At 55.1% G+C, this 16,109-nt stretch overlaps 1 protein-coding gene across 1 annotated transcript; it reads left to right on the top strand.

Moving 5' to 3' along the window:
• The first annotated feature begins 5,618 nt into the window (after positions 1 to 5,618).
• CDX2 (caudal type homeobox 2) lies at positions 5,619 to 8,825 on the top strand. Its single transcript, XM_040056528.1, has 3 exons — positions 5,619 to 6,117; positions 8,350 to 8,495; positions 8,658 to 8,825. The coding sequence occupies exons 1-3, from the start codon at positions 5,619 to 5,621 to the stop codon at positions 8,823 to 8,825; spliced, it is 813 nt and encodes a 270-aa protein (XP_039912462.1).
• The last annotated feature ends 7,284 nt before the right edge of the window (positions 8,826 to 16,109 follow it).

Raw genomic sequence — 16,109 nt, 5'->3', positions numbered from 1 at the left:
GGGAGGAAATGTGAGACAATGGAGAGCAGTAAGGTACCAGTTTCTCCTTGGAGCCAGAAGGACTAAGGTTTTGGGTTGGAGGGTAAAGGTTTGTCCGGGGAGAAAGGTGAGTCTTCTTCTGCCTTCCTACATCCCCATGATAAGGAAGGGTCCCATGTGGGAGCCTTGACCTGCTCCCTGCCAGGACAAAGAAGCACTTGGCACTTCTCTGCTTTTGGACAGAGAAGTGGATTCTCACATTTGCTAGCATGAAATATTATCAACAGAGCACCATTGCCCTTCAGGGATGTGTACAATTATGGTCTTGCAAACAGCAAACCATCTACACGGGTCAGCAACACCCTGTGCCCTGCTCACTGAAGGGGTTTATAGGACTGAGCTTGCCACGGAACAAAAGGCTGAGGGAGGCAGAGGTGTGGGGCAGCCACTCCACAACATCTTGTCATGGAAGGGCCTGGAGCAGAGTGGATGGTGGGGAAAATCAGCACTACTAGCCCATGTGTGGTGGAGATGGGGACAACACCCCCGAGGGGCGTGCATCACCTCCCTGCTAAGGCTTCAGAGCTGGGAAACGTAGAAAATTAATCGGTGAGGAAAACAGTGAGGGCATCAGCCTTCGGACTGCCCCTGGGAGGGGGAGATAGCTCGGGGGCAGGCACACTGGTAACAAATGTGTGCAAACCATTTTACAGCTCAGATTCGGTGTTTTGCTTGGCACGGGAGACAACACTCGCGTTAGTGGTTCCGTCCCACCAGCTGTGCCGGGGCTCGCAGTGTCCCGGGGAATGACATGGGCGAGGACTGGAGACCGGGAGGCGATCTCTGCCTCCGTTTCCCGAGCCGGCCGTGCCTCAAAGCCGAGGTCGTGAGACTGGGGAGCACCGCGCTCCCGCTGTATCCCGGGGAAGATAACAGTGGCCCTGCGTGCTGCGCGGGGCGTCCGTGGGTGGGCGGGGGGTGTTCTTGGGGGGCAGGGGGGACAGCAGCCGAGCCCTGGGCTCCCCTCCCTGGAAGGGACCGCCCGCGCCGTCGGGTGCGCGCTGCCGGCTGACTCACGGCTCCCGTGACCGGGACACGCCAGCGGGGCCGGGCACAAGCGCTCTGCAGGCAGCCCTGGGGCGGCCTTCTTCCTCCGGGACACTTAAAAAGGGATAATAAAGTAAGGTAAAGTCAAGTGAAGAAATGCAATAAATTAAAATCCGACCAAGGCTGTTTCCTTGGCCAGCAGAGGTGTGCCAGCCACTGGATCTGGGAGGCTGGGAACACCCTCACCAGCTTCTGGCTGCAGAAGCCTCTGGCGTATCGTACGACTTTTTTCCTTCTTCTCTGTTTACGTTCCCGTTCCCTGAAGGGGAGCAGGGCCCTGTGGACTCAGGCCTGGCAGCACCTGCGCAAAGAGGCAGGGCCGGCCCGTGGCCCGTGCGCCCCGGCCAAGCACAAGGTGCCACCTTCCCTCCCCGTCTGCTTTCTTCCCAGCAACGCGAATCCGCTCGGGAGCGAGCGCTCGGCATCTAACCCCCTCCTAGAGGCATGTGCTTAAACAAGACGAGTATCAACCCCACGATAAAAGTATTGGGTTATTCTGCAAGGTAATCTACATCAAAGCCTCAGGGGGCTGCCGGCTTGAAAAGATCCAAGATGTTTTCTAAGTCCTTATCATGTCTGTGCTTAGGGGGAGTCATAAATTCCACAGGTCGGACTAACTAACACACGATTCCTCCTTCCCTTCTCTCTCCATGGCCGCTAAAGGGCTTTCAGCGGGCCTTTTTTTTTTTTTTTTTTTTTTTTTTTTCCCTGGCAAACAACTCTTCGGCTCCGTGTTGTTAATGTAGAGGGAGACGGGAAGATCACCCACGTATCCCACCCGGATATTCTTCTAAATCACAGGAAAAATAAATTATTTAAACCACAAAACTAGTAGAAATAAAGACAGTGAGTCCGCATCCCCGCAGGGGTCTCGCGGAGTGGGAGCAGTCTGTGGAGGAGGGATCGCGGGCGCTGCGCAGCGCTCGGCCCTTCCCGGAGCTTACGGAGACGTCTCGGACCCGGGACGGGAGTCCTCGTGCTGTGCTGCCCGACCCATTATCCCCGAGTCCGCGCTAGCCCCGTGGCCCGAGGCGGCGATGAGCGCCGGCCCCGAACCGAGGTGTCCGCTCCGGACACGAGCACGCCTGCCCGGGGTCCGAGGGCCCGGCAGCGGGCACCAGGGCACCAGCGCCCTGCCCCGGCACTGCCACTCCGCTGCCAGGACTCTCCCCGCAATGGTGTCGGAAATTGTTTTTTCAGATCGAGCAGTAAGGCTGAGGCTGAAGGAGGAAGGCGGGGAGCCCAGCGTCTGCCCAGGAGGCAGCCCTGGGTGAAACAGCCCTGCGGGGTAAATATCCAGGTCAGCGTGGAGGGGCGGGGGAAGAGAGTTCCCTGCGAAAGGTGTCCCCCAGCAGGCACTTGTCAGCTTGAGAGGCGTTGGGTCTCAGTTCCCCACTCAGGACCTAACGAAATAGGAAAATTACCGAGGGAAGCAAAGAGGCTTTCGCCCACGCTCCCATGTGGGGGTCTGGTCCCAGAGTCCCTGCTCCTCCCCGTGGTCTGCAGCTCTGGGCCGGAGCTGGCGGGAAAACCCGAGGCGAAAGCGGAGAGGGAGCAGGCAGAACGGAGGGGAGAAAAGGGGTGAACCCGGCCGAGAGGTATATCCTCTCTCCCCAGCCTCCTTGAGAAGCCCCGGTAGCTGGATAGGGCCGGAGGGGGGACAAATCCTGTGCCAATCACAGCGAAAAGAAGCCCGAAGGGCCTCAAAGGCATCTAGGGGTGGATCGGGATCCCTCATATTTTAAGACAAGAATGTCCCTCGGCAGCGTGTCCCCATCCCCACCAGCTGCCATGAGTCGCGTCCGGGGAGCAGCTGCGCGGCGGCGGAGGATGTTCCGAAGCGTTTTTCTGCGGGGAAGCGGGACCCGTCCCCATCTCGCGCCCCGACCCCTGTTAGGGTACGGCTGGTGGGGCCCGGTCTTCCCAAGTCCTCACAGTACTGGTGGGGCAACTGGGATCACTGTCAGAATGGTAAAATAGAGGAGCAGCGCTCTGGCTATCATTCCAGGTAGTCGCGGAGCTGACCCGGAGCCTTATCCTGTTCCTTCACTGCAGCCCCATCCTGTTCCTTCACAGAAGCTCCGAGACTCTCATCCGATCCCGCGGCCGACGGCCCCCAGCGCTGCCAGCTCGGGCTGGCATATGGTCTCACCCCAAAAAGCTGCCACCTGGCTGCCAGCGGTTCACTGATGGAGCCTTAGACACGGAATCGGGCTGTTTCGGGGTTGGTCAGGGTTGTAGTGCGTTTTATTACAAGGTGTCCAGAGTTTTGTCGTTTTAATGGCCCCTTTCTCCGTTTATGGCATCATCAAATTCACATCTGCATAGATCGGCTGTGTCGGTGCTTATCGGGAGAGGCGATTACATCGAAGGGACACAGCCTTTCCTTTCCAGAGTGACATTTCAGTCTCCTGTTCAGACAGCGCTGGGAGCTCCAAGCCCCGCTCCCCCCTCCTCGCTACCTCACCGTCGGGGCGAGGGGAAAAGTGTCACGGTGCGAAGAGGCAACATAGAAAGAAATTCCCTCCGGAGAAGGCGTCTGGCAGGCATCTCTGCATCCCTGCTGCTGTGCTGCTGCTATCGTAGTGTCGCGACGGCGGCCGCCTGCGACAGCCCGCGAACAAGTGACGGCGGGGGCACGAGCATTCCCGGCTATGTGCAGGGTGGGGATTCCCTGTTCCTCGCATCCGGGACACCCACAGCGACTCCAAGAGGGCCGTCTGTGGCCTCTCCCCAAGGAGAAATGCTCCATCCTTTTCTACTTGAGCGTCCTGGTGTCCTAGGGCCACTGACAAAGAATCTCTTGGGACGTTTTAAGAGAGGTCACTGAGTTACCCAGGCTGGAGTTAAAGCATGGCTCCACGTCAGCCCCACGCTCAGCGCCAAGGGAACGACAGGATGGGGGGGAAGGAGAGGGAGATTTTCGGAGAGTGGGTTCGGGATATCTGCCTTTGCAGAGCTGAAATCCGCCCTCATCAGCTGCGAGACGCCCGGTCTCAGCGACACTCCTCGGTGTGCAGAACAGCCACCCACGTGGAAGGAAAAGCACCCTTGGGACACGACCGCGCGGATCTCCGTGTGTAACACACGGGACACGGGGGTCAGGGGCAGCGCGGGGCCCGCCTGGGGAGTCCCGGTAGGAGCGAGCCGCCGCCGCCCCAAGGGACCGGGAGAGCCGGTGAGAATGGCTGAGACGGTGCTGCGCTGCTCGGGCGAAAAGTGCTGGGAAAACGGGGGGACGTTCCCGTCCCCATCCATTTTTTTTTCTCGGCGGGTGAAAGGTTTCCTCGCTGTGTCATGGGAAAAGATGCGAATATGCAAACGTCGTCTCGCATTGTCCCCGCTCAGGGTGAAAAGTTAAAGCATAAAAGCGGCGGGGGGAAGCTGAGAGGGGGTCGCCTCTTCAAAGGGGACTGGCTGGGCTGGGGGAGCCGGCTGCCGCTTGCTTGGGAGCCGCCCTTCCAGAGCCAGCATTTCCAGAGGGTTTCCAAGGAGCTGGGGAGGGAAGAAGTGAGCGTGCCTGGAGAGACAAGCCGTCGGGTTCCCCGCGGGCTCGGCCGAGCTATAACGAGGGAATCGCCCAGTAAGGTGACAAGCTCCGGGAGGAGGTGGATAGTTCCCTCCTTGAGGAACCATCCGGCCTCGCTCCAGCCCTGGCTCTGAGGGCAGAGGGTGTTTTAGACGAAGGCACCCTCAGTCCTCGTCCTTTCCCGGACCTGCTGGGCGCGCCCCACCTCGAAGCTCTGCAGGCACACGCGGAGGAAGGAGACAGCGCCCTTGGAGGGGGGGATTTCTCCTCTTACCTCGCCTTCATTGCCCACGACCGAGCGGGAGCAGGAGCGGGTGGGAAGCGTTTTACAAAAAGCAGTAGGCCGTCGCGATGGGGTTTGTTGCTCAAAACAACCACGACAAAACGTCTTTGTGGATTTTTAATCAAAACTCCCTCCTCTTCCGCCCCGTCCCCCCACCCCCCCTCAGCCCCCCCCCCCACCCAAAGCACAGGGAAGAGATGGCTGAAGTGCTGCCTACAGATCACCGTGATACACGGCTCCATATTCCCACCCTCGCCCTTAGATCTCCCTCTCTGTCTTTTGCAAGTCTCTTGATTTCATCCTTTGAACCTGTGATTGGAGGTTAAAGTGCACCAGGTTGCAATGGAAGGAGGAAGCTCTTAAACAATAAAGGCTTGAATATTTAGCTGTGATCAGGTCGCTGCCCTCTCCTTATCTTTTTAAATGCAAATCGTCTTTTAGGGGTAGTAGCTATATACCCAGCGCCTCTCCACGTCACCTGCCTTTGGTGTGTCTGGGCCATTACTAATAGAGCCTTGTAAACAATCGTTAATCATGTAAGGACTGCCGGCCATTGGATTCGGACCGGGAGCGCGGAGGAGCGCGGAGCGCAGCGCGGGGCCGCGGCCCCTCCGCCTGCCCCCTCCCCGCCCCGGGCAGCCCGGCCCCAGGCAGCAGCAGGCGCGCCGCGGCGAGAGCCCCGAGCAGCATGCGGAGAGCAGCCGCCGGGGCCCCGCCAGCATGTACGTGAGCTACCTCCTGGAGAAGGACGGGCCCATGTACCCCGGCCCGGTGCGGCACTCGGGGGGGCTTAACCTGGCGGCGCAGAACTTCGTCGGTGCCCCGCAGTACGCGGACTACGGCGGGTACCACGTGAACCTCGACGGCGCCCAGTCCCCCGGGCCGGCCTGGCCCGCGCCCTACGCCGCCCCGCTCCGCGACGACTGGGGCACCTATGGCCAAGGGGCTCCGCCGGCCGCCGGCGCCGTCCACGGCCTCAACGGGGGCTCCCCCGCCGCCCCCGTGGCCTACAGCCCCGCCGACTACCACCACCACCACCCGCACGCCCACCACCACCACGCCGGCCCCGCGCCCCACTGCTCCGCCGGGGTCGTGCAGCCCCTCAACGCCGCCGGCGCCGCCGCCAGCGCCGCCCCCGAGCCGCTCTCCCCCGGTGGGCAGCGCCGCGGCCTCTGCGAGTGGATGAGGAAGCCGGCGCAGCCCCCTCTGAGCAGCCAGGGTAAGTGCGGGCCGGGGCCGGGCGGGCCGGGGCTGCCCCACCGACCGTTCCCCCGGGGCGCCACCGGGCAGCCCCGCAAAGCTTTTTTTCCGGGGAGAGCTCCCCGAAACAAAGCCGCCCGAGGGTCGGTCCTCGGGAGAAGGGCGCTGCCGGGCTCTCCCGACAGCAGAGTGCCGGGCCGGCGGCGGCAGGAGCGGTGCTCCGGAGGTGAGCAGCCGCCGCCGCCGTCCCGGGGGCTCAGTGCCATGGGGTGCGCTCCGGCGGAGCAGAGTGGAATGGCCGAGAGCCCGAGGAAACGCTCGCTCTTGCTCCCACTGCTCCGCTCTCCTGCTTATAGCCACTTAGAAGATTTTTATAACCAATTATAGTCATATAAATCATCGGCCGGTGTCGCTCCGCATTTGTTTCTGAGTCACTGGGCGCCTGCCCTTTATTAAGGCCACCGTGCGGCCAGGCCTCCCGAGGAACAGCGGCGGCCACTTGCCAGCCCGATCCCTGCGGGCCGGGCCGTGCCTCCGGCCGGGCCGTGCCGCGCCGGGCCGTGCGAGGGCGTGCCCTGCCGGGCCGGGCCGGACCGCAGCCGGCGCCGTTCTCCCTTGTGATGTTAATACCCCCGCAGACCCCCTCTTTCATTCCCACCGTACATCTGCCAGGGGACATGCGTGTCCCGCGCTTTGATATACGCCTTCCACGGCTACTATCTCCTCTCTTCTCCTTCCTGTTTTTTTTTTATTTTTTCCTTCTTCTTCTTCTTTTTAAATCTCTTTTTATTTTTTTTTTTAATAAATATTTGTATATTTGTAGTGGCCAAAAAAAAAAAAAAAAAAAAAAAAAAAAAAAAAAAAAGATGACAACTTTCGCAGTAAATAATGACTTCTGGCATTCCCCTCTCATCCCCCTCCTTGCGTGACCGGCGACAGGGCCGGCGGGCGTACCCCGCTCGAAGAGGAGCGGGAGTCCCGGCTACGCCTGCGGCCGCCGCGCCCCGGGACAAAGCCTCGGTGCCCCGGTGCCGACCGCCGGCACTGCCACGTCCCGGGCGCCGGTGGCGATGGAACCCTTACAGGACCACCGCGCTTCCCACAGCAGCCCGTGGCGTTCCCACAGTTTGGGCTTGTGCGGTGGCGGCCGGTCCCTTGTCTCCATTCAAATTCTGCCTTTGGAGCCAGTGTTTATGTTAATGTGCGGGGCTGGGGGGATGAAAGCGCCTGCCGCCATTTGTTCAGTAGTGGTAATTCAAACAGAATGTGGCTGTCATTAAGGCTTTGAGAAGGGTTTTTCTTTGATAAGATCTCCTTGTCCTGCATTGTTTGGGATTGTGTTCCCTATTCACTGGCTCTGGGGAGTTTTCTCTGATCAGGCTTGTATCTTTACAGGGTGCTTTTGTTGTGGTTTGCGGAGAGTTTACCTGAACAAAGTCAGCCTGCTAGCCATTAAGCACCTTGGGGGCAGAGACTCCCCGCCTCGGCTCCCTGGGGAACGGGAGGGCCGGGGACACAACCAGTTAAACAAGAAACCCTCGGGAAAAAAGGAGGTCACCGGCTGCGGCGATGCGCTCTCACCGGCGGCTCGCTGGCATTCGCCTTCGGATTCCGTCGGGTTTTCGGTGTTTGGTTTGGGGTTTTTTGTTTGTTTGTTGGCTTGGGCCTTTTTGAACTCTAACGCTGCACGCCACACTTCCAGGCTTCCCGAGAAATCCCTTTAGCCCCCATGCCCTGACAGAAAAGGGGAAGCTGGGCCGCTTCACGAGTGGCTCCCCGCGGCCGCTCCCGATTCTCAGCCATCAGATCGCTGTTTCCCGTTCAGAAACGAAACCATCGTGCCCTGAACGGGCCTTTTCTTTCTGTCTTTTCCTTTTCCTCTTCCTCTGTAAGAAGTTTGCTGTAGCTAGGGAGGACAAAACAGAACCAAAAGGCAGCCAGGGCGCAATAAAGGTGTCCCCGTGCAGGGCAGGGGTGTGCGGCGGGGCCGGGGCCGGCAGCCGGGGCTGGGTGCCTGCGCCCGCCGGCACACCTGGCATTGATGTCCCATTGATGTCCTGTGTCCCCAGGGAGCTGCGGAACTTCTCTCCTCTGCTGCAACCAGCGGAGCCCAGGGCAGGGGGAGGCGGGCAGCGAGCCCGGGAGCGGGGGATCGCGCTGTTCCTGATCGCTCTGCGCCGCGGAGAGGACGGCTGCGCTCGGCTCTGCCCTTTGACTTTGACTTTCTCAACCCTGGCTTTGTGCTCCGCAGTTAAAACCAGGACGAAAGACAAGTACCGCGTCGTGTACACCGACCACCAACGGCTGGAGCTGGAGAAGGAGTTTCACTACAGCCGCTACATCACCATCAGGAGAAAAGCGGAGCTGGCCTCCAACCTGGGGCTGTCGGAGAGGCAGGTCTGTCCCAAAAGCGGCGCTCCCCATGCACGCCACGTGTGGCCGGGCTGCGCGGGGGCAGGGATGCGCGGGATTGGGATGCGCTCTCGGTGGGAGCCCCTGAGAGGGGGATAACACCCCCGGCGAACCGTCCCCCTCACTGTCCTGTCCACCTCTCGGCAGGTGAAAATCTGGTTCCAGAACAGGCGGGCGAAGGAGAGGAAGATCAACAAGAAGAAGCTGCAGCAGGCGCAGCCCGGCGGCGCGGAGCCCCTCAGCCCCAGCGCCTCCATGCAGGGCACCGCGGCGGGGGCGGCCGCCGCCGGGCTGGGCCCCGCCGCCCCGCAGTGACAGCGGCCGGGGACAGCGGCGCAGGGACTGCGGCAGGACGCAGCGGATGGAGCCGGGCCGGGGGGACGGTGGGAGCGGCCCCCCCGATGCACTGCACCGCCCCGCGGGGCCGGCCGTGTGTACAGGTGTACAGTGTATGTGTCTCGTCGTCCGGGGGAAGCGTGTGCGTCGCTTTATTAATATTATTATTATTATTATGTTTGGGTGCTTTTTTTTTTTTTTTTTTTCACCCTGGAATTTGTTAGGAAAAAAAAGTAGGGGCGCTGCCTGCCAGTCAAGCCCCGGTATATCTCAGGGATCGGTCCAAAAGACCTTTGCAATGTTGTCGGGCTAATGAATTTTAGCAGGAAAAAAAAAAAAAAAAAAAAAAAAAAAAGATAATTAAAGCACACTTTTTTATTTTATATTTTATATTTTATTTTATTTTCTTCTTGCAACCATGAATATGCAAAATGTTCTTTCTGCCCTGAGGGTCAGAGTAGACAAGATAAGGCACTGTTTAAACCTTCAGAAGTGAATTGCTTAATGTTAGACACTTGTAAAAGAGCCCATAAATCCAGTGCAGATAGTCATCCATCCAGATTTATTAGCTGCAGTGCAGAGAAATTGAAAGAATTTCTTCTCTTCTGGAAAAGGTGTCCTGTCATGCTGAAGTGAGGAGTCTTGTTTGCATGTGCAATGTCCCTTTGGTTAAACTATGTGCTGTTTCTCACATTCTTACCATTTCTGTCTTGTTTGGGGGGGGTGGTGGGGGGGGGGGGGGGAGGGAGGGGTGTTTCAGTTAATTTTCCAAAGTTCCCTTGATTTTATCAGCTTTATGTAGGCTTCATCACAGCTCCATCAGAAGCATAAACTCTCGGAAGAGCGCTGTGCTATATCAGAGCCCACTTTGCACGGGCTGTGGCCAATTTCCACATGCTGGCTAGATGGAGGGGACCAGGGTGGAGAGGCCAAATGACTCAGGCAGAGAATGAGAACAAGAAAAGTCCAGGTGATTTGGCCAAATCACCCTGGCTGTTTGCCGTACGTACTTCTTACTTAGGGATGGGAGAAGTCCAGCTGCGAAGTGAGGCCAGGCTGGAGCAGCCACGCTGCAGCCAGTGCCTTTGGCTGGGTATGGAGCCAGCTCATATTGGCCTGGGCCCAACAGGGATGGTGGGAGCACTGTCCAGCCCCAAACACATTATGTGGATTGTTGACTTCCCCACGATTTAACCCCATGCTCTTCACTTTTGATCTTTTTTTTTTTTTTTTTTTTAAGTTGTTCCATTTGCCTTCTTTGGGGCACTTTGGTTTTTCCTTATTGAAGCTTTTCTTATCTTTTTGCTAAAAACCAAAGCCAAATTCTAGCAGCATATACAGAACTGCATGGGGAGAATGATCTGGTCAGGGACTGACAGTACTGACAAGGCAGCTCTCTCTACCTCAGGGAACTTGGGGAAATGGAAAGCACCAGCCCCAAAGCCTCTGCACTGCATTTTGTCTGCATGTAGCTCCATGCCTTGCAGGGCCAGGGGCTGGCAGTCCAAGAGCAGACATGTGGCCATGCAAACCTGATCCAGGGCTCCTATGCCTGGGAGAAGACCCTGGTGGGAGACAGCAGATCCAGTGCAAGGAACCTGCTTGATTTTCTCCTGCACACGTGGTCTCTGAAGTGGGGCTGGCCAGGAAACACGGACGTAGCCCCAAAGCAGTAACGCTCGTTGTGCATGGGCTTGACACAGAGCACGTCCTGCCGGGTCCAATGTCCGCGGTCTGTTCCTGATCAGAGGACCCTGGAGTGACTCTGAAGGGCCCCTGGACCATTCTGGAGGACAACCAAGGCTGAGCAGCGCCCAGAGCGAGGGTCTCGGCTCTGCAGCACCCGCCCTAAACCAGCGCGGAGCAGCTGCACCAGGGCTCTCCGAGCTAGGAGGGCTTCGCAGGCACCGCGGCCCACTGCTCCCGCTGCCCTGTCCCCGGGCACGAGGGCTCTGGGTGGCAGCAGCCCCGGGCGGGGCCGCCCCTTCGAGGATGTCCTCTGGCGCCCGGGGCCACCCCCGCAGCATTGATCCCAGCCCGGCTGCTGCCGGAGCTGCCGCGCGTTGCTGCGATACGCCTGTCAATAAACCCTGTTTGGATTGTGGAGCAGAGCGCAAGGTTTGTTTGTTTAGTGGTTAGAGGTTCAAAAGTCGGCATTGTCCCACTGCAAATGAGCGCAAGTTTTTTCTCCCTAAGGAAAAGCCGGCCGTGCTGAGTGGGAGGGAGAGATATCGGTGGGCCCTTTTATTTGCTTCCAGGAATAATTAATGGCAGTGAGAAAAAAAGATGACCACGGAGTTATGAAAGACCATCAATAAGCAAATTAATCACAAAGGATCTGAGGGTTTAAGAGGTGCTGCTGGCTGCGGTTTTGTCGGCATTGACCCATGCCCATGGGGCTGGGGTGACACGGGACTGGCAGAATCCAGGACTGCTTACTGCAGTGGTGGCACACAGTTGCCCCTGGCACCAGCCCAGGCATGGCAACCTTTGGGACAGTCCCCGTAACCTTTCAGTACTGTGCTTCTTGGGCTGGGGTTTTTTAATGCTGAAAGTGTGAAAATTTCTTTCTTGCCTGTAGGACTTTTGAGAAAGAGAGTTGCCCTCATTGAGCTGAACTGTTTGATATCCACAGAAGTTTTTTTCCCCAGAAAGTCCGTTAGAGATATATAAACAAACCTGACACATTTTAAACAACCCCATCTCAGATCCCTTGTTAGCAAGCATTCATTTTCTGAGCTCTCCTCAAATTCTTGACTCTGGGAACACAGAACTCAGATTTCTGAGCGTAAGAAGCAAGTAACAAAGAAAATCATATTCATTTTTACTTCAAACATGTCTCCTCTCCCACCCCCAAGCAAGCAGACTATCAAGCTTCCATCTTCCTTTGTATTCCTCATGCACCATAAAGGAGTGTAAAAAGGAACAAACTGGGCATCCTACTTATTTGAGTGGAAATTTACAGGCACCTGGATCAGTCCATAGCTGAACTATGACATTGAACCAGAAGCTCTGTTTGTCAGAAGTGAGCTGGTTGTGGTGACTCCCTGAGCAACCCATGGGTGTTTTCAATCCTCACAGAGCTCCATGCAGTCCTGCAGCAGTGAGCCAACCCAGATTAGTGGGGCTCAACAGGTCAGAGCTGCTGCACCTTGCTTGCCTGACGGGGGCTGGAGCAGGAAAAGAAAAACCCAGGAAATCAGAAGGTTTGGCCCCAAAGTTGCACAATGGAAGTCCCCTGCTCTCCCTCTCTTGTAAGATTTTCCTGCTCCTATCACTGTACAATAACAGACCAATTGGTATTCCTCCTCTTGGATTAACTCATAAGCAAATATCAGTTTCTCAAGAAAGCTCTTTGGGTTTGGGGCAAGGGACGACAACATGTGTCACAGCCCATCATAGGAAGAACAGTAAGGTTCTTAGAGAACTTGGATGGCATCTAGAGCAAATGTCTGCTTTCTCTGATCCAAAGTATCTTTTCGGGGCACTTTATGTGTCCTCAGTCTGATGGTTGAGCACTCTGAATCTGCAGAACAATGACAGGAAACTTTTATTTAAAAAAAAAAAAAAAAAAAAAAAAAAAAAAAAAAAAAAAAAAAAAGTGAAGATCTTACATTAGGAGTAAACAACTTCAGACACATCCTCTATCCATCATTTTTCCCACACAAGTGACCTCTGTCCAGGCTGTTTCCATCTGTGGATGAAGCAGTGGCTAGCAGCACATATCCCAGCCATCTAACAGAGGGCAGAGCCATCCTTCAGAGACAGAGGGGAGGTTTGCTACAGCTGACTGAAATCACAGCTCCAGAGGACTGCACGAGGCCATGGGTTTCTCCTTGCTACTCCATCAGCAGCTGGTGTGGAAAAGGCAGTCATGGAGCTTACAATTCTGTTGACACAGCTCCGCTGTGTCATGGCCAAAATTCGTGACCAAATGCTTTCCCTCGGTCCCACACCAGTAATGGAGCTGTGTGCTGAAGTTTAGAGCAGCTAGAGCTGAAAGCAAACCTTGAATTGATGCCAGAGAAGCAGCACTGGAGGCCTTCCAGGAAGCAAACAGCTTATAAATGGTAACAAAAGTCAGGAGGACACAAGTCTGTTGAGGGCAGTCCAGCTGCACCGGTAGCTGAGCAGGAGAACAAGGCCACCTAGGAGTGAGAGGTCACGGCACGCCTGGCCCGGCACACCAGAGTACGGGTGCTGAGGAGGTGCATGCTAGGAATCTCCCTGGCAAAACAGCCCTGGTTACTGCCAGAAAGCCACGGCAGGGAAGTGTCAGAAGCCTCTGGGGACAGATGGGAACAAACTCTGCCAGAAGCCTCAGCCGCCTTCTGGGCTTTGCTCCAGAACAGCTCTTTGGTGGAGCAGGATGTTCCCGCTCTCCTCACTGAGGAGGAAGGGCTGTTTCCTTCCCACCTGCATATTCTGCCATGCTGTGACTCAGGTGAACACAGTTTCTTCTAATTAATGTCTCAGCTCCTGCAGCGCCCCATTCCATTCTCAGTTTCTCACATTTTCGGAAGTCAAATTTACCCTCCTTCAAAGAGGGCAACAGAGAGTTACTTGCAAAGAAACAAGAAAAATTTGAGCTATTCACAAAAACAAACAGTTTGTTGCCAGGAAACTGGAATTAGAGACTTGGGAATCCCTTTCAAGTCCTGTATTTCTAAATTGAGGTATCTGTTTTGGGATGACACCCACTGGATCTCCCTGCTTCAAAAGCAGGTACAGGAAAATAGAGGATGAAAACTCACGGATGATTCTCATTACATGTTCACACAGATGTCTAGATACCAATCTGTGGCATTCATTAGACTCCGAACCAGTTAACCACTGGTAAATAACATGAATAATTTTCTCATTGCTCCTAATTTCCTCTAATTAAAACACTAACTAAGCTAGGCTAGTATCTAATGCAATCTGTATAATAGATGATCTATTTAATGTAATATCTAACCTATTGGTCCAGGTAGGTGTTTTGATTCAATTTTTCAAACTAAGGGAAGTTCACCATTACCTTTCTTAAGCATGCTTCATAGAATCATGTAATAGTGGGCTTGGAATGGACCCTTAAAACTCACCAAACGCCAGTGTAACATCTGCCCCTCGACTGCCCTGCACCCAGCTGCAACAGGCAGGATTGGGGGAAAAGCCACTGCTTTTAGTGCTGTTCCAAAAGAAGAGAATAAGCCAAACAGAACACATGGAACTTCCCTGCTTTCAGCATTCTTCTTCCCTTAGTCACCCAGGTATTTTTGGGCAGCTGTCGCAAGCTCGTGCAGTTTTGCTTTTGAGTCAGGTCCTGTTCCCCTGACATGTCTTGCTGCCTTCCACAGAGTTGCAGCCTGTCCTGCAGATAACTTGTGTAGACCCAAAGACCTTTGTGAGAGAAAAACTGCCTTATCTCCCACATTCTTTGGAAAGGGATGCTCCTCACCCCTCTGCCCCTTCCTCTGCTGGCATTCATTACAAACTTTCAGCCCTGCAAACTGAAATTATTTGTGGTATAATTTTTCCATGCCATGGTGGGCTACAAGGCTTGCTTGGTCTCTTCCCTCTCTGAGTATCAACAGTCAGGGCTTTCAACAAAGGCTTGCTCATCATTAAGAGAACATCTTGATGCAGAACTCAAACAGAAACCAGGTGCATGATTCAGGGCACTCCGCAATCAGGCAGGTCTCAGGATTTTTAAGATCACCATTCTGCTTTTAGGCACCTCGAGTGCAGTATGGGCAAGACATGGACACCAGGAGGCTTCCTGAGCTTCCAAAGGCATTTAAACTCCTAAATCAAGCAAGAGACAAGAAACATAATTATCCAAGGTTTTTCTTCCTTTTCCCACAGTTTGAAAATGAGCCAATTCCTCTCATGGGGATTGTTGGAAGTCATATAAAGAGCTGCACAACAGTTAACTACTGAGGTCTCTTTAAAGATAACTCTAGCTTTTGATTATGTTTTAGGGAAATTCCAGTCATCACCTGATCTAGAGATATTTTTTGTTATTTGTAAAATTTCAGGTCAGATGGAATTTACATTGGTGAGAATATCTTCCTATCCATAATGCCAAAGAATTATTTTTCCAGTTTAAAATACAAATGTGCTATTTGAAGAATAATCAAACCACCCATTTTTCATATATATTACGTGCATAAGTGTATGTTGTTTTTCTGGCAATTATGCTAATTTTTTTAAATCTTCTTTCCTCCCCACCAAGAAGCTTATATGCATCTATAGAGGTGGAGATATAGCTAACCATGGAGATCTGAAAAGGGGTCTCTAAAAACATCTTGCACAACTGTTCTTAGGAATGTAGTGACTCAGAAAAAAAAAGCGACTTTCTCTTATCAGGAGCTTGTTTCTTCCTCGAGGACTTCAATCCAGAAACATGATCCTTTTTCTGTTCCCACTAACGACATCCTGCTCTTCCAAGGCCAGAGCAACACTTTGGACCTGCTCTTTCATTTTTCAGTCACTCCCTGGCCAATCTCCTATCGTGGCTCCAAAGGTGTTTTCCATCCTCAGAGTCTCGGTCTCTGCTGACGGCTCCTGCCGGTAAAACGTGCCCTTTGTTATCTCTTTGCCTGTGGGCACACGTTCCTGAATTGGAGCGGGAAAACATCGGCACTGGCCCCAGGAAAGCAGCTGCTCCAGCGGGGGCAGATGGGGCTGGCATGGCCAGGGGCCAGCAGTCCACCACAGCCTGTGGTGGTCCAGAGTCTGGGGGGATTCAGCCTCCTCCTGTGTACATCCCGACTCAGGCATGCGACCGTGGACACCCGGGAACCTGCCTCCTTCCCTCTTGGCGTAGGAAAGTGCTCCTACATGGTCACTGGGCTGGGAGCCACTGTCACACAAACACCCTGGTGTTGACACCTTATGCAGGAGACAGCGAAATTTAAGGGTAGCACGAGAAAGAAAATAAGGAATTTTCCTGTCTCGGAGATAAGGAGATTAGTCCTGCCGTGGTTAGGGAAGGAGTTGGGGCTGCGGTGCCAAGTGCTCCTGGAGGCAGGGATGCCTCAGTGGTGCCCACTGTCTCCCTGCTGAGAGGGAGCCCAGACACAGGCACTGCAGGCAGCAGTGCCCCGCACCCCGAGCTGGCAGCTGTCCTGCCCCGTGGGCTTCCTGTGGTCTGGGATGTGCCCTGAGGTCCAGAGCAAAGAGAGAGCCGGCTGAGGGGGACACAGGGAAATGCACCACAGCAGCTTGCAGAGCCCACAAAGACATGGAAGGAAGGAGTGAGAGCCCAACAGCCAATGCTCC

Source organism: Hirundo rustica, chromosome 2 (genome assembly GCF_015227805.2).
Source record: "Hirundo rustica isolate bHirRus1 chromosome 2, bHirRus1.pri.v3, whole genome shotgun sequence".
NCBI classification, from domain to species: Eukaryota; Metazoa; Chordata; class Aves; order Passeriformes; family Hirundinidae; genus Hirundo; species Hirundo rustica.
Note: the sequence above shows the minus strand (reverse complement) of the source record. Positions and strands in the feature narration are given on the sequence as shown.